The 24,121-nt window shown below is 35.7% G+C and overlaps 3 protein-coding genes and 2 non-coding genes across 5 annotated transcripts; 1 reads left to right on the top strand and 4 right to left on the bottom strand.

The window, feature by feature from the left end:
* Positions 1–87: 87 nt before the first annotated feature.
* LOC114480794 (eukaryotic translation initiation factor 4 gamma 1-like) lies at positions 88–1,991 on the bottom strand. The gene is made up of 6 exons (XM_028475218.1): positions 1,914–1,991; positions 1,287–1,679; positions 953–1,099; positions 648–884; positions 430–534; positions 88–147 (listed from the first exon to the last, which is right to left on the bottom strand). The coding sequence occupies exons 1-6, from the start codon at positions 1,989–1,991 to the stop codon at positions 88–90; spliced, it is 1,020 nt and encodes a 339-aa protein (XP_028331019.1).
* Positions 1,174–1,250, bottom strand: LOC114480903 (small nucleolar RNA SNORD66). The gene has a single exon (XR_003676190.1). It is a non-coding gene; the product is annotated as a small nucleolar RNA SNORD66 (small nucleolar RNA).
* A 1,853-nt stretch (positions 1,992–3,844) lies between the features above and the next one.
* Positions 3,845–21,748, top strand: LOC114480045 (GTPase IMAP family member 7-like). The gene is made up of 9 exons (XM_028473835.1): positions 3,845–3,874; positions 5,358–5,465; positions 13,746–13,789; positions 13,914–13,996; positions 14,922–14,973; positions 15,043–15,380; positions 15,548–15,679; positions 16,520–16,646; positions 18,741–21,748. The coding sequence occupies exons 8-9, from the start codon at positions 16,640–16,642 to the stop codon at positions 19,781–19,783; spliced, it is 1,050 nt and encodes a 349-aa protein (XP_028329636.1). The 5' UTR covers positions 3,845–3,874; positions 5,358–5,465; positions 13,746–13,789; positions 13,914–13,996; positions 14,922–14,973; positions 15,043–15,380; positions 15,548–15,679; positions 16,520–16,639; the 3' UTR covers positions 19,784–21,748.
* Positions 5,052–10,282, bottom strand: LOC114480051 (eukaryotic translation initiation factor 4 gamma 1-like). The gene is made up of 17 exons (XM_028473842.1): positions 10,188–10,282; positions 10,007–10,089; positions 9,380–9,772; positions 9,046–9,192; positions 8,722–8,958; positions 8,504–8,608; positions 7,928–8,221; positions 7,687–7,816; positions 7,293–7,606; positions 7,027–7,199; positions 6,808–6,933; positions 6,627–6,708; positions 6,386–6,484; positions 6,149–6,292; positions 5,979–6,060; positions 5,747–5,887; positions 5,052–5,444 (listed from the first exon to the last, which is right to left on the bottom strand). The coding sequence occupies exons 2-17, from the start codon at positions 10,082–10,084 to the stop codon at positions 5,263–5,265; spliced, it is 2,727 nt and encodes a 908-aa protein (XP_028329643.1). The 5' UTR covers positions 10,085–10,089; positions 10,188–10,282; the 3' UTR covers positions 5,052–5,262.
* On the bottom strand, positions 9,267–9,343 carry LOC114480901 (small nucleolar RNA SNORD66). Its single transcript, XR_003676189.1, has one exon. It is a non-coding gene; the product is annotated as a small nucleolar RNA SNORD66 (small nucleolar RNA).
* Positions 21,749–24,121: the final 2,373 nt, after the last annotated feature.

The following is a 24,121-nucleotide window of genomic DNA, read 5'->3' as shown; positions in this document are numbered from 1 at the left end:
TTCTACCACCTCCTCCAGAGCTTTCCTCTTTGACAGGAGCTGCTGGTGACTTTGATCTGTTCTTGATGCTCTTCCAACTCTGCCTCCTTATGAATTCTGGTCAATAGTTTTGGGACCTTGGTCTCCTCTACGGGGCACCCAGCTATTCTGTGATTGGGAAACACAATTAAATAGCAGAAGTTACAAATGATTGAATATGGTTTAGTTTCTGGACACATGTCACCTTTATTGAGAGCAATAAGTAGGTGTTCAAGATCCAACTTTTTCACTACTGATACAATACTGATATTTTAGCCTGTATTCTGACTCCATATCAACACAAATTATACATACTCATCATTATCTGATCAGGACAACCCTAGCAATAAGTTTGACAAAACTGCTTTTTTTTTATTAGATCTGCAAATATAAAGAAGCTAAACCATTTACCTTTCTGAGGTCTAGAACATCTTGCAGCATAAAGCGGATTCTGGAAGAGGTCATCTTTTCCTTGATGATTTTGTTCATCTGATTGAAATACTCGTCCATTTGAGGCTGTTAGGGAAATACAACAGACTTAGCAATGACAACTAAGGTATAAACTAGGGCTGGGTATCGCCAGGTACATCGCGATACGATGCATGTAGATGCTTCATTATTGTACTTACTTTGGCCTTTTCAAAGTCCAGGTCTTTGCCAATGGTGGAGAGAAGTCTGCAGAGACACTCCAGAGACTTGTTGTCATGGTTCTTCAGTAGTTTAACTACACAGGCATGCATAATGGCCTCGGTCAGCATCTTCAGCTTGAAGAGCTCACCAATGAACTTGATGTTGCCCAGTGAGCGGCGGCGGGTAATAACCCTGGCGTTTTCCAGCTCAACCCGCAGACGTTCACGCTCCTCATCCTAACAGGTGACACGAATGATTAAATCTGGGACCCACTGTTGAGGTACAAACAAATGTGTCATCTTACATCTTTGGCAGCCTCCAGCTCCTTCTGTTTCTTTTCAAAGATCTCATCATCATCCTGGTCTTTCTCAAACTCCTTCTGGCAACGATTGAGTAGGAGATAGAGGAAGTTTGCAGTTTTACCTGGTTTGTCGGCGCTGGGGACTTTCAACTGTTGATGGAATATGGAAGAATATTACTAAAGCTGATTTTATTAGTGGATATGAAACATAATATATATGATTACTTCATCAGTTCCTCATCACCATCATTGACATTCAGTGTTCCAGACCCGTGACACTAAAGAACAATCATCAATGAAGCCAATAGAGACAAAATACCCAAAGACACGCACTCACCCCCATTAGGCCGCGGCACATGTTGGCATAGGCCACAGAGAAGTTTGGTTCCAAGATGGCCTTCTCAGATATCAGGTCAATGGCACCTTTCAGCCTTTCCTCCGTGTCTATTGTTAGTTCAGACACCTGCTTCATTAGCTCTGGAAACTTTTGTGGGGTGAGCTTGTTCAGGATGCTACGCAAATGCTTGAACAGCTCCCCAGTTTTGGCCACCTCAGGATCATTATCCACAACCTCCTCAGCACCACGGCTGCAAGAGTTCTTCTTCACCGTAGGTTTCCAGGCTTTCTCAGCTTTGTTTAGTTGCACGTCATAATTTAGAGACATGCTGTGGATGATGATTTTCCTGGGCTCTTTGCGCTGGCCCTGCTGGGAGCGTCTGAAACCAGGAGGCTGAAAGAGAGCAAGGGACAAATGTTATTTTAAAGAACGTAAACTAAAACATTATCGTCACCAACTGGTCATTCTAATGTTCTTATTTTACTGAATACGGCCCTAATTGGTAACAGTTGTGCAATAAAGTCATAGAAAGATCTCATACAGAGTAACAGTTTACAACAGGACATAATAAAGATCTAAGATTTGTAAACTATAAAATGAGTGTGAAAAAATAGAGCTGATGCTCACCACTGTGAAGTCATCCAGAAGGTCCCCAATGGCCTCCTTCTTGTTAAGTTCCTTCATGTTTTTCTTTGGCACAGACATAGCAGCTGTAAGAGAAAGAAATGTTACTACCTTTTAGGAGCCACTTCTTTCAAACTCCACAAAGTAGTTCCAACGCACATGAAATATTATAATTATTACTCACTTTAGCTACAAACGTTGTTCACTGAGGACACTTGCTTTGTAGAAAATTAGATCCACTTTAGTTGTTTTTAAAAGCCTGTTGGGCACTCACTGCTGAAGATACTTCACTTTCAACTTATATGAGCTGGTCTGCAAAGCTTCTATGCAGCTTTCATCTTATCTGAGTTACCATGACTACCTGTCAACAATGAGCTGTTCTGCAAAGCTTCTATGCAGCTTTCATCTTATCTGAGTTACCATGACTACCTGTCAACAATGAGCTGTTCTGCAAAGCTTCTATGCAGCTTTCATCTTATCTGAGTTACCATGACGACCCAGAGTCAACGCCAGGCAGTTTTTAATGTAGTTTTATATTTTATTAATGTTTGTATAGTTTTAATGTAGTTTTATGACATTTTGTAATAGTTTGTATAGTTTTAATGTAGTTTTATGATATTTTATTAATGTTTGTATAGTTTTAATGTAGTTTTATGACATTTTGTAATAGTTTGTATAGTTTTAATGTAGTTTTATGACATTTTGTAATAGTTTGTATAGTTTTAATGTAGTTTTATGATATTTTATTAATGTTTGTATAGTTTTAATGTAGTTTTATGACATTTTGTAATAGTTTGTATAGTTTTAATGTAGTTTTATGACATTTTATTAATGTTTGTGTAGTTTTATGATATTTTATTAATGTTTGTATAGTTTTAATGTAGTTTTATGACATTTTGTAATAGTTTGTATAGTTTTAAAGTATTTTTATGACATTTTATTAATGTTTGTATAGTTTTAATGTAGTTTTAATGACATTTTATTAATGTTTGTATAGTTTTAATGTAGTTTTATGACATTTTGTAATAGTTTGTATAGTTTTAATGTAGTTTTATGATATTTTGTAATAGTTTGTATAGTTTTAATGTAGTTTTATCACATTTTATTAATGTTTGTATAGTTTTAATGTAGTTTTATGACATTTTATTAATGTTTGTATAGTTTTAATGTAGTTTTATGACATTTTGTAATAGTTTGTATAGTTTTAATGTAGTTTTATGATATTTTGTAATAGTTTGTGTAGTTTTAATGTAGTTTTATGATATTTTATTCATGTTTGTATAGTTTTAATGTAGTTTTATGACATTTTGTAATAGTTTGTATAGTTTTAATGTAGTTTTATGACATTTTATTAATGTTTGTATAGTTTTAATGTAGTTTTATGACATTTTGTAATAGTTTGTATAGTTTTAATGTAGTTTTATGACATTTTATTAATGTTTGTATAGTTTTATGATATTTTAATAATGTTTGTATAGTTTTAATGTAGTTTTATGACATTTTGTAATAGTTTGTATAGTTTTAATGTAGTTTTATGATATTTTGTAATAGTTTGTGTAGTTTTATGATATGAGTTACTTTTACATAGTTCTGTTCTATAGACATCCCATAGTGAGACATCTCACTCATATTACTCCTAGAACCAGGGTTCTATACATAAGCTACAGTTTTCTTCCAGCCTTAACCTCTCACTGTCTCTTATAGGATGCTGTCACTCATTTTTGGGAGCCTGCCGTGGTTTCCTCTATGTAAGTACTGTATAAAATACATGATCAACTATTTTTCTAGAGTGAAAATACCAGAACCTTGATCATGTGATCAAGTCCATCAGGTGTAATTCTTTCTCACCTTTCTCTGTTTGTCTCCTTTCACTTTTTAAAGGTTGCCATGTTTGATGAAATGTTGTGTGTTGCTGTGCTGAGTGTTGCTGCTGTGGAGGTCTAAGGTGACTGTTTATTGATGTGGTGAGTACATAGTCTGTGAAAATATCACTTCATCACAATCTGTTATTTACACATTTTATTACATCATGACAAGCACCGCAGAACAAAACTATGCTGCAGGGTTGGGGCTCAATTACATTTTTCACTTACAGTTACAATTCAATTACCATTACAGTGACTGATGATTATATATCCTCAGAAAGTCAATTACAATTACATTCTCATTGACTAAAGTTAAATTACAATGAATCACAATTACTAAGGCTGAAATAAATAAGCTAATAAAAGGTAACCTTCCTCTTGTGTTAGCCTTCTGTTAGCATCTCTTATGACAACAGGTCCTAAATCAGCTGTAAAATACACTAAAAACACATATCTATCATCTCATTTATTTCATATTTATTGGTGACCTTGTTAGGCTTCCTAATCATTGTAAATACATGTTTTAATATTTTTGGTGCATCTGAGCCTTTATTGTGTCCCTAGAATTTTATATCCCTAGATTTTAATTTATTTTAATGATAAAATGTGGGACAGTTTGATATGAAACACATTTTAATAATTGTTAATTACAAATGTGTAAAATTCTACATAGAACTGTCAATTACAATTACACCATGATTGTAATTTATTTTCAATTACATGATTACAAATATAATTGACCCCAACCCTGCAATGCTGATCACCATTACTGAGCTTCAAATTATTATTATTATTTTTTCCACACTTACCAATTAGTTGGTGTCATATTGGTTCCATTAAAGCAGTCATTGTTAAATATGGACACGTTTACCACGAGAATAGGAAGCTACTGCAGATTCTAGACTTAAAATATACAATCCTAATTATTTTAGTCTTTAATGACTTTACTATTTTAAAGTGTAAAATGATAAATATGCACTGCTCAGCACAGCTAACAGTGCTATATTGGCAGAGCTACAGTATGACCTTTGAACTGTTTGAATTGGGATCTTTACATGTGATTTATACAGTGGGGCAAAAAAAAGTATTCAGTCAACCACCAATTGTGTAAGTTCTCCCTCTTAAAAAGATGAGAGGCCTGTAATTTTCATCATAGGTAAACCTCAACTATGAGAGACTAAATGAAAAAAAACAACCAGAAAATCACATTGTAGGATTTTTAATGAATTTATTTGTTAATTATGAGGACACTTGCTGGGACAAGCAGGAAGGGTGGGTGTGAAGGGAACGCCAAAGAGTGAGGGGAGAGAAATGATTGTTTCAAGTCCATCCATCAGAAGAAAACAAAGACAAAGATTTATCCTCACTGAGGATTGATTTGAGTCTGCCACTCGGGCGTTATTGTTCAAACAGCCGCACTGCAGAAGCACCTGCTTTGCCAAACGGGGGCAGAAACGTTGACTTCAGAGTCATTTGTCTTTTAAACATTATTCCTTGTCAGACTCCTCCTCAGGCTCACGGAGCCAGGTGAAGAAAGCTGTGACCGACTTCAACACGACACCTCTTCCTGTTTGCTCCGCAGGGTCTTTACTCGTCTCCCACTTGTAGAAGGCCTCCTCTTTAATAATGTCCTCATCGTACAAGGTGTCGAAGAACATACACAGCAGATCTGCAGAAACAAGATGCAAAGGTCAGTTGTTAGGAGCAGAACTGTGGATTTCTGTCAGTAAGTCCACTTTGTACCAATAAAGTCCTTAGAAATCTACAGACATTTTAAATGTAAATGAACAAACATATGTACAACGGCGTATTAGGGCCACATTAAAATAAAATACAATAAAAATCTGGGCACTACAGGATTAAAGTCAGAATATTTCAAGAATAAAGTTGTCATTTTATGAGAGTAAAGTGGTATTTTAATAAAATGGTAATAGTATTTTTCCTCCTGGTGAATAATAAAACAACACTTACTAGCAGGCTCCTCCATGTGTACCATCATGGCCTGCAGGGCATACAGAGCCTGCAGCTCCTTCTCCTCGTCATTCAGGTATTTCTGCAGCAGCTCGGCTCTTACCATGATCTGCTCAGCAATGGCCTTGTACGGGTGTTCACCTTGGTTTTTAAGAAGAAACAAACAACACGTTAACATGGGGGGAGCACCATTTAGTTTGCCATTAGAGTTTGAAGCTTATGTTATGCTTACATATGATAGCGATCCCACACACTGAGGCCATCAGTGATCGTACAAAGTGATTAGAAGCAGCCTGCTCCTCATCCAAATTAGCCTGAAAATGAGCAAGAAATGTTTCAAACACTTGATCAAATAGTGTTTACATTTAGATGAATTCCAGAGTCTGAGCAACGGTCACACACCTCAACCCAGTCCATGATGTGCTTGTTATCAGCCTTGTCTTGAAGCAGTCTGTCCAGCTGTTTGCTGAGTTCTTCTCCACTGAGGAGCTGCTTCTTCACCACTTCCTTTGGCCCCAGCTCCTCTCCTGTGGTGAACTCCACTTTCTGAAAGTTACAAGTCCACATTTAAACCAGGATTCTACAGTGCAAACCATTGACTCACATTTACACCTAATGGTTCCATAATGTTTTGAATACCTGCTCAGTGACAAACTTGTTCACATCTTTGTCCTCAGGAAGAAAGTCATTCCAATTCAGGCCAGCTTCAATCCACAGATCCCCAACTTTCTTGGGAGTCTAATAAATGAGTAAATAAACAAGTTCAGATGATTAAAAAAAACAAGATCAAGTTGAAATATGACCTATTCTTAAAAGCGTTGAGACAATGCAACACATTTTATTTTAGACAAATTCAACCCAGAAACCTTTGTGTACATACCATTCCTTTGCACAGCAGCTGGAGGATCTGTGCCAGCAGCACGCCAGCCTTTCCCAGAGGCACCAGAGGCTTTGAGATCTCCCTGGGACAAACAAAACATTTTTGTTAAGAAAGGGATATTTTGTATTATATTGATTATATTAAAACAGTCGGATTGCAAATGTTTTTCAACTTTTCTCACCTGAAGAGCTGTCCCATAGGGATGCCTCCTTCATGGAGCATAGGGGTGATGAGTTCAGCCAGGTACAGCCACATGTAAGGTATATCAATGGCCATGTCTTCTGTTACCTCCAAGATCTCATGGAGCCTATGACAGCACAGTCAACAATTCAGTGTCAGCCGTTGAGCATCTTTAGTGTGACCCAGGCTTTAAATACATTGTTCTTTGACAGATGCTCACCCTTTGTAGTATTGTTCAGTGGGTAACGTCCCAACTTTCACAAGTTGATGCAGCAACAGGCCCAAGTGTTCCCTGACAGTTGTGCTGCGTTCAAGTGTGGACTCCAGGCCTTGCCGCACAAACACATGAAGCATTGAGGCACTGTTGAGCTCTGCCACGCACTGCAGCGCCTCCTACAGGACCAGGAGAAGACAAACGTTAGTCATGTTCACACTCAACGTGCAGGTAAATGTCCTGCTGTTGTATGTTGGTCAAATTCTTTGAACCTTCAAGTCAGTAATGTGGAGGTATTCATCAATGATGGCTTTGGACTTCTTCTCCATCTCCTCTTCGCTAAGGGAAGGTTTGGGAAGAGAAGGAGGGGGAGTGGGAGCGCTCTCCCCACTTCTGCCACCACGCTCCTGGGACTCCCTGCTGAAGCTTCTCTTGGTGATTGGGCTTCCTTCCCGTCCATCAACACGGCCAGATCTGTCAAAGTGATCCTTGTCTCTGTGATCAGTGTCTGATGAAGACAACAGTGATGAAGTCTGCTGAAGGGCTGAGAAGTGGTTCAGAGTGCTGGTAGCAGGACACCCTGACTCTAAAAGGAAGAAGAAAAATAGGACAGATCAGGAGCCAATCTTCCAACCCAAGTCAGTCAACCTATTTGACATTGTTTACCTTGATCTGCACTTGCTGGTTTAGCTTCAGTGCCTCCACTGCAGCCTTTTTCCCAGCTGCGCCACACGCCCTTGCACCCGGCTTTGCCACCAGGAGCCAGCACCAGATTGTTAAGGTCCATACCACCGGACTAGAAGGCAACAGAGAACAGTACATTTATGAACCAACAACATCCCTATAGAACAAATCAAATGATCTACTTTTTAACAGTTGACTCATTGACGTCACTAGCTTTGCTGACCTTTATGATTTTGTAAAGGCGATTGGTATCGATGGGTCTGTCCTTGGAGATGGGCACCGTGTTCCCACATCCATCATCCTGAGGCTGGCTATTTGGTCCACCGCCCGGTGTATGAGACCCTGGACCTCCCATGCCCCCCCCACACATTCTACCACCTCCTCCAGAGCTTTCCTTCTTTGACAGGAGCTGCTGGTAGACTTTGATCTGTTCTTGATGCTCTTCCAACTCTGCCTCCTTATGAATCTGGTCAATAGTTTTGGGACCTTGGTCTCCTCTACGGGGCACCCAGCTATTCTGTGATTGGGAAACACAATTAAATAGCAGAAGTTACAAATGATTGAATATGGTTTAGTTTCTGGACACATGTCACCTTTATTGAGAGCAATAAGTAGGTGTTCAAGATCCAACTTTTTCACTACTGATACGATACTGATATTTTAGCCTGTATTCTGACTCCATATCAACACAAATTATACATACTCATCATTATCTGATCAGGACACCCCTAGCAATAAGTTTGACAAAACTGCTTTTTTTTTATTAGATCTGCAAATAGAAAGAAGCTAAACCATTTACCTTTCTGAGGTCTAGAACATCTTGCAGCATAAAGCGGATTCTGGAAGAGGTCATCTTTTCCTTGATGATTTTGTTCATCTGATTGAAATACTCGTCCATTTGAGGCTGTTAGGGAAATACAACAGACTTAGCAATGACAACTAAGGTATAAACTAGGGCTGGGTATCGCCAGGTACATCGCGATACAATGCATGTAGATGCTTCATTATTGTACTTACCTTGGCCTTTTCAAAGTCCAGGTCTTTGCCAATGGTGGAGAGAAGTCTGCAGAGACACTCCAGAGACTTGTCGTCATGGTTCTTCAGTAGTTTAACTACACAGGCATGCATAATGGCCTCGGTCAGCATCTTCAGCTTGAAGAGCTCACCAACAAACTTGATGTTGCCCAGTGAGCGGCGGCGGGCAATAACCCGGGCGTTTTCCAGCTCAACCCGCAGACGTTCACGCTCCTCATCCTAACAGGTGACACAAATGATTAAATCTGGGACCCACTCTTGAGGTACAAACCCACTCTTGAGGTACAAACAAATGTGTCATCTTACATCTTTGGCAGCCTCCAGCTCCTTCTGTTTCTTTTCAAAGATCTCATCATCATCCTGGTCTTTCTCAAACTCCTTCTGGCAACGATTGAGTAGGAGATAGAGGAAGTTTGCAGTTTTACCTGGTTTGTCGGCGCTGGGGACTTTCAACTGTTGATGGAATATGGAAGAATATTACTAAAGCTGATTTTATTAGTGGATTTGAAACATAATATATATGATTACTTCATCAGTTCCTCATCACCATCATTGACATTCAGTGTTCCAGACCCGTGACACTAAAGAACAATCATCAATGAAGCCAATAGAGACAAAATACCCAAAGACACGCACTCACCCCCATTAGACCGCGGCACATGTTGGCATAGGCCACAGAGAAGTTTGGTTCCAAGATGGCCTTCTCAGATATCAGGTCAATGGCACCTTTCAGCCTTTCCTCCGTGTCTATTGTTAGTTCAGACACCTGCTTCATTAGCTCTGGAAACTTTTGTGGGGTGAGCTTGTTCAGGATGCTACGCAAATGCTTGAACAGCTCCCCAGTTTTGGCCACCTCAGGATCATTATCCACAACCTCCTCAGCACCACGGCTGCAAGAGTTCTTCTTCACCGTAGGTTTCCAGGCTTTCTCAGCTTTGTTTAGTTGCACGTCATAATTTAGAGACATGCTGTGGATGATGATTTTCCTGGGCTCTTTGCGCTGGCCCTGCTGGGAGCGACTGAAACCAGGAGGCTGAAAGAGAACAAGGGACAAATGTTATTTTAAAGAACGTAAACTAAAACATTATCGTCACCAACTGGTCATTCTAATGTTCTTATTTTACTGAATACGGCCCTAATTGGTAACAGTTGTGCAATAAAGTCATAAAAAGATGTCATACAGAGTAACAGTTTACAACAGGACATAATAAAGATCTAAGATTTGTAAACTATAAAATGAGTGTGAAAAAATAGAGCTGATGCTCACCTCTGTGAAGTCATCCAGAAGGTCCCCAATGGCCTCCTTCTTGTTAAGTTCCTTCATGTTTTTCTTTGGCACAGACATAGCAGCTGTAAGAGAAAGAAATGTTACTACCTTTTAGGAGCCACTTTTTTCAAACTTCACAAAGTAGTTCCAACGCACATGAAATATTATAATTATTACTCACTTTAGCTACAAATGTTGTTCACTGAGGACACTTGCTTTGTAGAAAATTAGATCCACTTTAGTTGTTTTTAAAAGCCTGTTGGGCACTCACTGCTGAAGATACTTCACTTTCAACTTATATGAGCTGGTTTGCAAAGCTTCTATGCAGCTTTCATCTTATCTGAGTTACCATGACTACCTGTCAACAATGAGCTGTTCTGCAAAGCTTCTATGCAGCTTTCATCTTATCTGAGTTACCATGACGACCCAGAGTCAACGCCAGGCAGGTTTTAATGTAGTTTTATGATATTTTATTCATGTTTGTATAGTTTTAATGTAGTTTTATGACATTTTGTAATAGTTTGTATAGTTTTAATGTAGTTTTATGATATTTTATTCATGTTTGTATAGTTTTAATGTAGTTTTATGACATTTTGTAATAGTTTGTATAGTTTTAATGTAGTTTTATCACATTTTATTAATGTTTGTATAGTTTTAATGTAGTTTTATGACATTTTATTAATGTTTGTATAGTTTTAATGTAGTTTTATGACATTTTATTAATGTTTGTATAGTTTTAATGTAGTTTTATGATATTTTATTAATGTTTGTATAGTTTTAATGTAGTTTTTTTGATATTTTATTAATGTTTGTATAATTTTAATGTAGTTTTATGACATTTTGTAATAGTTTGTATAGTTTTAATGTAGTTTTATGACACTTTATTAATATTTGCATAGTTTTAATGTAGTTTTATGACATTTTGTAATAGTTTGTATAGTTTTAATGTAGTTTTATGATCTTTTATTAATGTTTGTATAGTTTTAATGTAGTTTTATGACATTTTATTAATGTTAGTATAGTTTTAATGTAGTTTTATGACATTTTATTAATGTTAGTATAGTTTTAATGTAGTTTTATGATATTTTATTAATCTTTGTATAGTTTTAATGTAGTTTTATGACATTTTGTAATAGTTTGTATAGTTTTAATGTAGTTTTATGATCTTTTATTAATGTTTGTATAGTTTTAATGTAGTTTTATGATATTTTATTAATGTTTGTATAGTTTTAATGTAGTTTTATGACATTTTATTAATGTTTGTATAGTTTTAATGTAGTTTTATGATATTTTATTAATGTTTGTATAGTTTTAATGTAGTTTTATGACATTTTGTAATAGTTTGTATAGTTTTAATGTAGTTTTATGATCTTTTATTAATGTTTGTATAGTTTTAATGTAGTTTTATGATATTTTATTAATGTTTGTATAGTTTTAATGTAGTTTTATGACATTTTATATATGTTAGTATAGTTTTAATCTAGTTTTATGATATTTTATTAATGTTTGTATAGTTTTAATGTAGTTTTATGACATTTTGTAATAGTTTGTATAGTTTTAATGTAGTTTTATGATCTTTTATTAATGTTTGTATAGTTTTAATGTAGTTTTATGATATTTTATTAATGTTTGTATAGTTTTAAAGTAGTTTTATGACATTTTTTTAATGTTTGTATAGTTTTAATGTAGTTTTAATGACATTTTATTAATGTTTGTATAGTTTTAATGTAGTTTTATGATATTTTATTCATGTTTGTATAGTTTTAATGTAGTTTTTTGATATTTTATTCATGTTTGTATAGTTTTAATGTAGTTTTATGACATTTTGTAATAGTTTGTATAGTTTTAATGTAGTTTTATGACATTTTATTAATGTTTGTATAGTTTTAATGTAGTTTTATGATATTTTATTAATGTTTGTATAGTTTTAATGTAGTTTTATGACATTTTATTAATGTTTGTATAGTTTTAATGTAGTTTTATGACATTTTGTAATAGTTTGTGTAGTTTTAATGTAGTTTTATGATATTTTATTCATGTTTGTATAGTTTTAATGTAGTTTTATGACATTTTGTAATAGTTTGTATAGTTTTAATGTAGTTTTATGACATTTTATTAATGTTTGTATAGTTTTAATGTAGTTTTATGATATTTTATTAATGTTTGTATAGTTTTAATGTAGTTTTTTGATATTTTATTAATGTTTGTATAATTTTAATGTAGTTTTATGACATTTTGTAATAGTTTGTATAGTTTTAATGTAGTTTTATGACATGTTATTAATGTTTGTATAGTTTTAATGTAGTTTTATGACATTTTATAATAGTTTGTATAGTTTTAATGTAGTTTTATGATCTTTTATTAATGTTTGTATAGTTTTAATGTAGTTTTATGACATTTTATTAATGTTAGTATAGTTTTAATGTAGTTTTATGACATTTTATTAATGTTAGTATAGTTTTAATGTAGTTTTATGATATTTTATTAATGTTTGTATAGTTTTAATGTAGTTTTATGACATTTTGTAATAGTTTGTATAGTTTTAATGTAGTTTTATGATCCTTTATTAATGTTTGTATAGTTTTAATGTAGTTTTATGATATTTTATTAATGTTTGTATAGTTTTAATGTAGTTTTATGACATTTTATTAATGTTAGTATAGTTTTAATGTAGTTTTATGATATTTTATTAATGTTTGTATAGTTTTAATGTAGTTTTGTGACATTTTGTAATAGTTTGTATAGTTTTAATGTAGTTTTATGATGTTTTATTAATGTTTGTATAGTTTTAATGTAGTTTTATGATATTTTATTAATGTTTGTATAGTTTTAATGTAGTTTTATGACATTTTATTAATGTTTGTATAGTTTTAATGTAGTTTTATGATATTTTATTAATGTTTGTATAGTTTTAATGTAGTTTTATGACATTTTGTAATAGTTTGTATAGTTTTAATGTAGTTTTATGATATTTTATTAATGTTTGTATAGTTTTAATGTAGTTTTATGATATTTTATTCATGTTTGTATAGTTTTAATGTAGTTTTGTGATATTTTATTCATGTTTGTATAGTTTTAATGTAGTTTTATGACATTTTGTAATAGTTTGTATAGTTTTAATGTAGTTTTATGACATTTTATTAATGTTTGTATAGTTTTATGACATTTTATTAATGTTTGTATAGTTTTAATGTAGTTTTGTCACATTTTATTAATGTTTGTATAGTTTTAATGTAGTTTTATGACATTTTGTAATAGTTTGTGTAGTTTTAATGTAGTTTTATGATATTTTATTCATGTTTGTATACTTTTAATGTAGTTTTATGACATTTTGTAATAGTTTGTATAGTTTTAATGTAGTTTTATGACATTTTATTAATGTTTGTATAGTTTTAATGTAGTTTTATGATATTTTATTAATGTTTGTATAGTTTTAATGTAGTTTTATGACATTTTGTAATAGTTTGTATAGTTTTAATGTAGTTTTATGATGTTTTATTAATGTTTGTATAGTTTTAATGTAGTTTTATGACATTTTGTAATAGTTTGTATAGTTTTAATGTAGTTTTATGATATTTTGTAATAGTTTGTGTAGTTTTATGATATGAGTTACTTTTACATAGTTCTGTTCTATAGACATCCCATAGTGAGACATCTCACTCATATTACTCCTAGAACCAGGGTTCTATACATAAGCTACAGTTTTCTTCCAGCCTTAACCTCTCACTGTCTCTTATAGGATGCTGTCACTCATTTTTGGGAGCCTGCCGTGGTTTCCTCTATGTAAGTACTGTATAAAATACATGATCAACTATTTTTCTAGAGTGAAAATACCAGAACCTTGATCATGTGATCAAGTCCATCAGGTGTAATTCTTTCTCTGTTTGTCTCCTTTCACTTTTTAAAGGTTGCCATGTTTGATGAAATGTTGTGTGTTGCTGTGCTGAGTGTTGCTGCTGTGGAGGTCTAAGGTGACTGTTTATTGATGTGGTGAGTACATAGTCTGTGAAAATATCACTTCATCACAATCTGTTATTTACACATTTTATTACATCATGACAAGCACCGCAGAACAAAACTATGCTGCAGGGTTGGGGCTCAATTACATTTTTCACTTACAATTCACTTTTCAATTACAGTTCAATTACCATTACAGTGACTGATGATTATATATCCTGAGAAAGTCAATTACAATTATATTCTCATTGACTAAAGTTAAATTACAATGAATCACAATTACTAAGGCTGAAATGAATAAGCTAATAAAAGGTAGCCTTCCTCTTGTGTTAGCCTTCAGTTAGCATCTCTTATGACAACAGGTCCTAAATCAGCTGTAAAATACACTAAAAACACATATCTATCATCTCATTTATTTCATATTTATTGGTGACCTTGTTAGGCTTCCTAATCATTGTAAATACATGTTTTAATATTTTTGGTGCATCTGAGCCTTTATTGTGTCCCTAGATTTTTATATCCCTAGATTTTAATTTATTTTAATGATAAAATGTGGGACAGTTTGATATGAAACACATTTTAATAATTGTTAATTACAAATGTGTAAAATTCTCCATAAAACTGTCAATTACAATTACACCATGATTGTAATTTATTGTCAATTACATGATTACAATTATAATTGACCCCAACCCTGCAATGCTGATCACCATTACTTAACTTCAAATTATTATTATTATTTTTTCCACACTTACCAATTAGTTGGTGTCATATTGGTTCCATTAAAGCAGTCATTGTTAAATATGGACACGTTTACCACGAGAATAGGAAGCTACTGCAGATTCTAGACTTAAAATATACAATCCTAATTATTTTAGTCTTTAATGACTTTACTATTTTAAAGTGTAAAATGATAAATATTCACTGCTCATCACTAACTGTTTCATTATAATTTCAGTATTATCGCTATTATCGCGGCTCCCGACTCCTCCCACTCCAGCTTACCGTCGGTAAGTGTTGAACTCATAAATAACATCATGGCTAGACTTGGTGCTTGAAGTTTAAATGTTTTGTTTTAGGCTCAAAGCCGCTGTGTGCAGCCCCTTAAAACCGGCTGCCACTCCCCCTCAGACCTGCTGTTTTGCTGCGCTGTGTCGTACGGCTGGAGTTGGATCTCTTCATCTCCAGGATTCATTTATATCAGCACTATGAGATTGGCTGGTTTTTAATGCAACTGTCTTTTGGTGGTTTTAATCCACATTGGCTCCGTTTTAATATTATTGTTGTGTGTGGGTGTTTTATCCTCTGTTTTCACTATAGTCTGTTCAGGGATCAGCCCTCCGCACCTGCCCGATTGGCCCCTCCCTCCAGGGGGCCACAGGCTAAGAGTTATTTTGTCCTTGTCTGTGTCTGCATGGTATGTTTATATTTTAGTGTTTCGTCTGTCTTGTCAATAGAGTTATTGATTTCTTGAGTTGTCATTATTTCCGGATATACATTGGTTTCCGTATTTTTATTTCTTTCTCATGTTTATTTTGATGTCCTATTGCTGGGCGGATTAATTGTTTCCCTTTTGTCTGCCAGGAGCTGCGGGCCTCTGGTGCGTGGCAGCCAGAACCCCTGGTGGTGGTGTCTCCAACCTCGTGTGGTGTCCTTGATTTGGTGTGTCACGTGGTGTTTTTAGGTTGTGACCTTGTTCCCCCACTGGCTGTCGCGGTAAGTCCACCCCCCTGCTCCCTGTGCAGCCACCTCTGCCTCTTGTTATTCCCCAGCAATAGCGACACCTTTGGTTTTGTTTAAATGATTGACTGTCTTTTTGTTTCATTTGGTTATAATAAAAGGCATTTGTTGTACGAGAAATCACGCCTCCAGCCCTGATTTGTAAGCCGACCTGTGGGACCTTAAACTTAGTTGGTTATTTTTCACTATCTCCAGGGGCGAATTTCCCTGGTGGCGTTGTCACAACTTACCATTATGCCACAATAGGTAACAGGTAATTGTACTGGATTACTTTTCAGAAGTAATTGTCCCAACCCTGGTTACGGTAGTAGTGATAATGACTGGGAGTGTGCTACACACATACACACAGTGTGTGTCCTTGTGTAGTTTCCTGTAAAGACTGTGGATTCTTGTAACTCTGTGTGTGTGATTCCGAAACTATGAGTTGATCAGAAGAAACTTGGCAGTGAAGATACTAAAGGAATTAAAACGTGTTCAAACATGACTCCTAGTTACAGGACCTGACAGAGCACCCACTTTAGATTAGTGGGAAAAATATCATTAGGTTTTAAAGTTGTTTTAAAAAAAAAGAAAATAAAAATAGTTTATTTAGTTTTCTACATTATTAAATGTCAGAGAAGTCCATCTGCCTCCAATTGAACTTCCTCAAATGTCATCTCCACATTGAAGGAATAAAACGCTCATTTAAATAGGGGCGTCGTCCACCACTTCTGCACGAATCATTGCTGTGATCTTAGTGAATTCCTCGCAGCAGGTGACGAAAATGCATCACCAAAGAATTTAGGTACGCAACTGGTTTACTACCTTTTATTTCAGATCTTAGTGAATCTGCCCCGTGTTCCTGTTGACTCCAGTCGCTGTGGAACAGTGTGAGCGTGTTGAGCTGCTGGGATCAACAGAGAAAGAAAGAAGAAGACACTGACTTGTGAGAGCAATATGGCAGGTAAGCTTTACTGTTTGAAAGTTATAAAAAGGCATATCATCACTTCCCAGGATGTTGAAACAGGAAAAAGTTATAGAGAAACACAATGAGGTAGAGATGAATGTGAAGCCTAAACTAATATGGTACTGAATGTTGTGATAAATGAATATAATCTGGTTTTAGGCTTTTGTTCAGAATAAACTCAGCTGTAGTTTTGTGTTCAGTTAAGGAACCGATCCATGCAGGAGGAGCTGCTCCAAAATACTTCAACAATGTGTATGAAAAATTAAAGCTGTTTCACCACATAACTCACATTTTAAAAACTGGACCTTAGTTCAGGGGTTCTCAACCTTGGTCGTGGGACACTGGGAAGGGTTTGTCAGATGCCATTAAGAAATTCAAAATATTTTTTTTAACAATTATGTCCATTTTAGCTTATTTATTTTTGATTTTAACCTTTTTTCATCACTTTTTCTTGCCATATTTTGCTCCTTTTAATGCATTTTTGCTACATTACTGCCATTTCTGCCACTTCTCCATCAAATTTCAATGCCTTTTTTCCGCATTTTTTCACTTTCAAGACATTTTCAGCACTCATAAACCCTTTCCACAATTTTTCCCACCTAATGTCACACATGTTGACCCATTATTGCCATTATTTTAACCTCTTTTCACCATATTTCATGCTTATTTTTGCCAATGTAACCACATTCATGATTTGCCATGCATATTATTTGCCAGTTTCAACTAATTGTTCTTGCTTTTTTCTGCCACTTTTAAGCCATTACAGACACTTTGAACCCTTTTTGACACATTTTCTGTCTGTTTTTGGCCACTTTTTAAAATCCCATTTCACCAACTTTCCCAGCAATTTTTTTCACTTTTAACCCATTTTATTTGAGATAGAAACAGGGAGTTACATCTTTAAGATGACTTTATACTATGGCCCAAATAATGATAAACTTCCTGGATAACAGTGGATATTATTCAGGGTATAAGTTTTTGAATTCCAACAGTGTTTTGGCTTCATTCTTCCTGTGATTATCTCAACACCATTTTTGCTCTGCTTTGTTTTTATGTTACCTGTTATATTACTTTGATTTTGGACATTATTTTGGGTGTTTCCGCGGAAACTATTAAGTCAACAACTTTCAATCTGAGAAAAGATCATAAATGTGACTTTGGCAAATGTCAGTTATGTAGTGAAGCAACTTTAACTGATTGAGTTCAAAGTCACTCATGTAAAATTGTACAACATTTAGTTCTGACCAAGAGACATTTTAGGAGTGCTGATATAGAGTAACGGCCCTGGGACTTTTTACAGACAATATCACTCCACTGTTCAGGCGTTCTAATAAACGTTAGTCACCTTTCAGTTAGGAAATGTTTATGTGTTGCCTGGCAACGGCCTTGTCTCCCTTCCAGTTGTGGACCTATTTGTTTTGGCAGAGCCAAATAAACATATCATAATCTCTTATTGTGATGTGCAGCTAGAGCGACGCTGAAATGACTGTTTAATCGTTAAATTATACTAATATTTATTTGGTTTACTGTGAGTGACTTAGGGTGTCATTTAAGTGTGAGCAAGCGTAGCATCTTGAACTAACCCCATTTAACACATTTAGTCCGATTGGACCTACCAGGGTACCCCAGAATACTAAGGACAATCCTGCTGAGTTCTGGACTTTTTGTAAGTTTAATGGTTAATGATTAATTGGTTATTGATTAATGACTGGCTATACTGTTTCCGAGGGGTTATACTGACTTTGAGGGGTTCATCTTATCTGTGAAACCTTTCACTAAATGTTTAACATTTTTTAGTTGAAGGGATCTAGTGAGGTTAGGTAGGGTTATGGTAACAAAGGGTTACGGTGACAAATAACACTTAATGACAGCCTTCACGACATCTTATTCATGCTAATGATGGTGTCATCATGTCATAATAACGACAGCGTAATGTCAGCCTCATGTATAAAACTTCAAGTAAAGTGTATTAAAGCCTTTTTTCATAGTAAAGTCTTTGTGTATGAGGAGAAATAATGGGGAATGAAACATGACAGCAGAAATGTCTCCTTTCTAGAGTGCTGTTTATAATTATCGGTTTCTCTCTTCTAGCAACTCCTGTGAGGATTCTCATTGTGGGAAAAACTGGAGTGGGGAAAAGCAGCCTGGCCAATACTATGTTTGGAGAGACTGTGTTTACAGTAGATCACACGGCAAACGCAGCAACGGCAGGATGTAGATCAGCAGTCAAGAATATTGACGGAACCGACTTCAAAATAATAGACAGCGTTGGTTTTTTTGACAGACAAAGATCTGAAAATAAGCTCAGAAGTGAGATGGTAAGATGCTTCGTGGAGAGTTCTCCTGGACCTCATGCTTTCCTGATTTTACTGAAAAAGGAAAACTTCACATCGCAGGAGGACGACATAATAGCAAAGATCCAGGAGACGTTTACTGAGGAGGTTTTCAATCATGCCATTCTTGTCTTCACTCGTGGTGATGACCTTCAGCCCAACGAGACCATCAAGGACTTTGTACAAACCAATCAAGATTTGCGTGGTCTCTACAATAAATGTGGCCGTCGCTGCTTTGTGGTAGATAATAGATACTGGAACAACAACCCTGACCACCCATACAGAAACAACCAGGTTCAGGCGACACAGCTGCTCAACAAAGTCAAACACATGGCGGAACTAAACCCTGGACGACACTACACCAACCCAGCGCTGGAAGAAGTGGAAAGAAGAAGGCAAGAGCTTGTGAATAATGGGATACCCTGGGACCAGGCAAACACCATCATTATGAACTTTCTTATAACGGCAGCCGGAATCACCACTGGAATCCTGGTGGGAGCTCTCCTTGGTGTCCCAAGGATGGTTTTGTTTGTCATCAATTTATTGACTAAAATGAAACCTGAGGAAGCAACAGTCGTTATCAAGGCAGCATCAGTTATTCCACTTGCTTACGTAGTCGGAGGTGCTGTAGTTGTTGGAGCTACTGGAGCTGCTTATGGCGCCTACCGGGGCTTTCAGGAAGGTCAAAGTGCAGACTCCATCTACGAGGCTGGAGCAAACACAGCCTCAGCTCTCTATGATGAAACTCGAGAGCAGTTTAACACTTTGGCAGATACCGTGAGGGGAATGCACAAAAACTAGAAAGATATGTGTCAAAAGAACTCCAATCCAACAGGGAGCAGAATAACACAGTCAAGGATTTTGAGTAACAGCATGGTGTCCATAAATCACGATACTACGGATAAACCAATCACAACGCAGTGGTGCTGAAGCTGAATTGTCCCAAACGCAACGATATCTACGGCTCTGACTGTGTCTGTGCTAATGTTGGCTTACATCAAATACCTTAATTCAACGGACTGAGACACTGTTAACATACGTCAGAGAGTCAAAGAATTGGACACTTATTACATTCCCAGTCTGATTAAAGAAGAACATCATGGTCTGTAGAGGCAGAATTTATGTGTGGAACATTTAATCCTAGCTTATCCTGTGCCAATATTGATGCTTCAGTTGATTCCAGGCTTTTAAAACTCATTTTAGTCTCAGTTTGAACACAACTGGGAAAATCCTGGAATTTCATTGGACAATTTTTTTTGTAGGTTATAACACTGCCACATGCCACTAGAAGGCGCCGAAGTCGAGTCCTTCCGTGTCCGTGGGGGATGCGACACCTGCACTTTTTTACAAAAGGATTCATTGTTGAAAAAGTATTGATCCATTTAGACTGATTGAATGGTGATCAAGCCATTCAACAAAGAAGGTACACAAAGAGTTAACAGCGATGAGTGAAGTGTGAGTAAAGTGACAAAAACATTAGTAACATGTGGCAAGAAGACAGTGAAAAGTGATGAAAATGGGCCAAAAGCAGTCAGTAATGGAAAAAAATGGACATAAACATGGAAACAGGTTGTATGTAATGGAAATAGGCAGCTTAAATGAGCAAAATGTGGCAAAACATAGTGAAAAATTGGCAAAAGAAATATTAAAAAATTGATAAAGTCAAAAAGTGATATTCATGAACTGATGTGCACAGTGTCACTTCACCATTTACATTGTGAAGAAGAATTTTGCAACAGAAGAAGAACCAACCTAAAGTCTCAAATGTTTGGGACCATTTCACTGAAAATGTATACTACACACCTGAGGTAGAACTAACATCTCTGACATCAAACTAACAGTAATATGTAAGAATCAAAGCAGCATAAAACTATTTTGTATTTTTTCGAAAACTGTAATGAAAACTTTTGACCCCCCCCCCCCTACCCCACAAACTCCGCTTATATGCTTAATGCTTCACATTTGGGATGATATTTGATCTGCAAGTAGTTTTTAACATCTAAAAGCCAAAGTATCGTAGTGCCACTTCCTGTTTGATAAATGAGTAAAATTAAAGAAAATATAAAAGGGGTCATTTGGCCCGTACAACTACGTACACAGACCATTAGTTTTACTTTAAGCCTTTCAAAATAAGAGACATGAATATAGGCTACGGGTAACTTAAGGTTCTGTTTACTTGTTTTGCACATGTTTGTATAATGAACTACTCAACTAAACGAATGCCTGGTGCTTATATTTACATACCGTGCATGTGTAATATCATAAATGGTTTCGAATTGTTGTATAAACATTGTTACTGAAAGTTGATAATCTGAGGGAACTTGGAGATGAATATGTGCCAAACACTAAAGCAGTGTCAAACTCAAGGCCCGGGGGCCAAATCCGGCCCTTTATACTATCCAATTTGGCCTGCAGGAGAAAGTAAAAATTTTAAAAATTTTACTGTGTAAACTACAACTGGATTACCAAATAATCCAGTTGTAGATATCTCAAATTCACCAATTTATTGAAACTCAACAATATTTTTAGGGACTTGCATTTTTCCTCATAACAAGAGTGGAATAATTTTTAATTGCATATATGTGGAAAATAACTCAATATTTCCACAAATCTTGTAATTTATCACAAACAACAAGATGTTGACAACTAGGGCACAATAATTTTTAACATTTTTCCTCACCTGTAGGAGCGATGTTATTTTGTAAGCATTGGAAACTTTGAATCTGACAGATTACCAATGTCCTGTGAGGTTCCTCAGGGATCTGTTCTTGGACCTCTTCTGTTTAGCCTTTATATGCTTCCTTTAGGACACATTTTACAGAACTGTAAGGCTGATTATCAGAGCTACGCAGATGACACACAACTATATCTATCACTGAACCCAGATGACTATGGTCCCATACAGGTGTTGTGTGACTGTTTAGAAAAAGTAAACTGCTGGATGAGTGAAAACTTCCTTCAACTAAACCATGACAAGATGGAGGTGATTGTCTTTGGTAACAAGGAAAAGAGGACTGCTGTCAGCAATTATCTTGAGTCTCGATCATTAAAAGCTAAAGACCAAGTCAAAAACCTTGGTGTTCTGATTGACTCAGATCTAACATTCAGCATCAGATCAAATCTATCACAAACACATCTTCTACCACCTAAAGAACATCTCCAGAGTGAAAGGTTTAATGACTCAGAAAGACCAGGAGAAACTGGTCCATGCTTTTATCTCCAGCAGACTGGACTATTGTAATGATCTTCATCAAACATCTACAGCTGGTTCAGAACGCTGCAGCTCAGGTCTGAACCAGAACAAAGCGGTCAGAACACATTAGTCCAGTTTTAAAGTCTTTACACTGGCTCCCAGTCAGCCTCAGAATAGACTTTAAAGTTCTGCTGCTGCTGGTGTATAAATCTGTGAATGGGTTTGGTCCAGAATACATCAGTGACATGTTAGTCAGATATGAACCCAGCAGGTCTCTCAGATCTATGGACACAGGTCAGATAGTGGAGCCCAGAGCTCACAGTAAACATGGTGATGCTGCTTTTAGTTGTTATGCTGCAAAGAAGTGGAACAAACTGCAGCAGAGCTGAAGTCAGCATCACATGTTAACATTTTTATATCAAAGTTAAAGGCACTTTTTTTGATGTAATGTGTTTGTTGATGATTTGAATTGATTTTACTGATGATTTTAAATGTTCTTATTGATTTTAAGTTGTTGAATGTTTTATCATGTAAAGCACATTGAGTTGCCTTGTGTATGAAATGCACTATACAAATAAACTTGTCTTGCCTATAATCTGCGGCCCACTTGAGATCAAACTGCCCATATTTGGCCCCTGAACTAAACTGAGCTCGACACCCCTGCACTAAAGGTGTGACTTCATCAGGATTAACATGAGAACTTTTAGGAGAAATCTGGTCTTAACACAACTTGGACTTTGTTTTTATGAAAGATTTTGGACAAAAATCATGGAAACCTGATGTCAAATCATGCAAAGGACCAAAGTTTGACTCTTTTACACTATTTTGTTAATGTACAGATTTTATACTATATTGTGAGATTTTCACTCATTACCAACGTTTACATCATATGGACATTTTATTTTAAATGCAGTTTCTGAATAAGGATTCTGGATGAAATAGTAAGTAAACTTTAACCTTCTGGTTCATAATGATGTATCTGGGTTATACTTGTGAACTTAATAATGTTGCTTTGCTGTTTATAATTGAAAGTCTTTGTAATAAAGATGTCATGTACAATCAAAGACAAAAGTGTCATATTTTGACTCTTTTAAGATGTAAATTACATTTAATCACCTTGGAATCTGTGGGGAAAACTACAGTAGGGTGAAGAGATTTTAATTTCAGACAAAATTCCCAGAAAAATAACAAAATTAAATTCAAATCTTTGAAACAGTATTCTAGGAATTCAAATTGTAAAAAAAAACTAAACAAAAACCTCATGTCTGTAAATAATCATCAATATATGAATACATTTTAACTCATTGTCTTGATAAACTTTGTTACTGTAGTTTTTTCTGGTATCTGTACTTTACTTAAATGTTTTTTTTTTTTTTTTTGCAACTCTTTACTTTTACTCCTTACTTTTTTAAACAAATATCTGTACTTTTTGCTCCTTACATTTGAAAAATGAGCTTGTTTCTTTTAAGACCTTAGAAGATGACGTCACAACGTAAAAAGACGCAATATTTTGGTAGTTTGAGCTTTTTTCTGTTAGGCAGGTCCTTCAGTTTAATGGTTAATGTTTTCAAGTTTTTAAATATGTTGAACTCAAAGCTGCTCTGGGTTAAATTGAGCATTTGCATTTAATTTTCTTAAAACTTTGCACTGGGTGCTCGGCTGCTTGGGGCTTCCTCGGATGTGTGTGTGGAGGGCGGTGGCTGCCTCTCGGCCTGGGATCTTGGGGGCATCTGGGGGGTTGCTCGGCCGTGGGGGGGTTGCCTGGGGCTCCCTGGCCTCCGCTCTTTCTGCTGGCCTGGCTGCATCTGCGGGCCCAGGGCAGTTCCTGGGCTTGCAGTAGCGGTTTTTTTTTTTTTTTTTTTTTTTGCACATATGCTATTCTTCTATTCTTCCCCACCTTTTCTATTTCCTGTCTTGAGTCTCTCCTCCCTGCTCCCTTTCCCCTC

The sequence above is a fragment of the Gouania willdenowi genome, chromosome 18, assembly GCF_900634775.1.
Source record: "Gouania willdenowi chromosome 18, fGouWil2.1, whole genome shotgun sequence".
Taxonomy (NCBI): Eukaryota; Metazoa; Chordata; class Actinopteri; order Blenniiformes; family Gobiesocidae; genus Gouania; species Gouania willdenowi.
The sequence above is the reverse complement of the archived record's forward strand: the minus strand, read 5'-3'. Positions and strand labels throughout refer to the sequence as shown.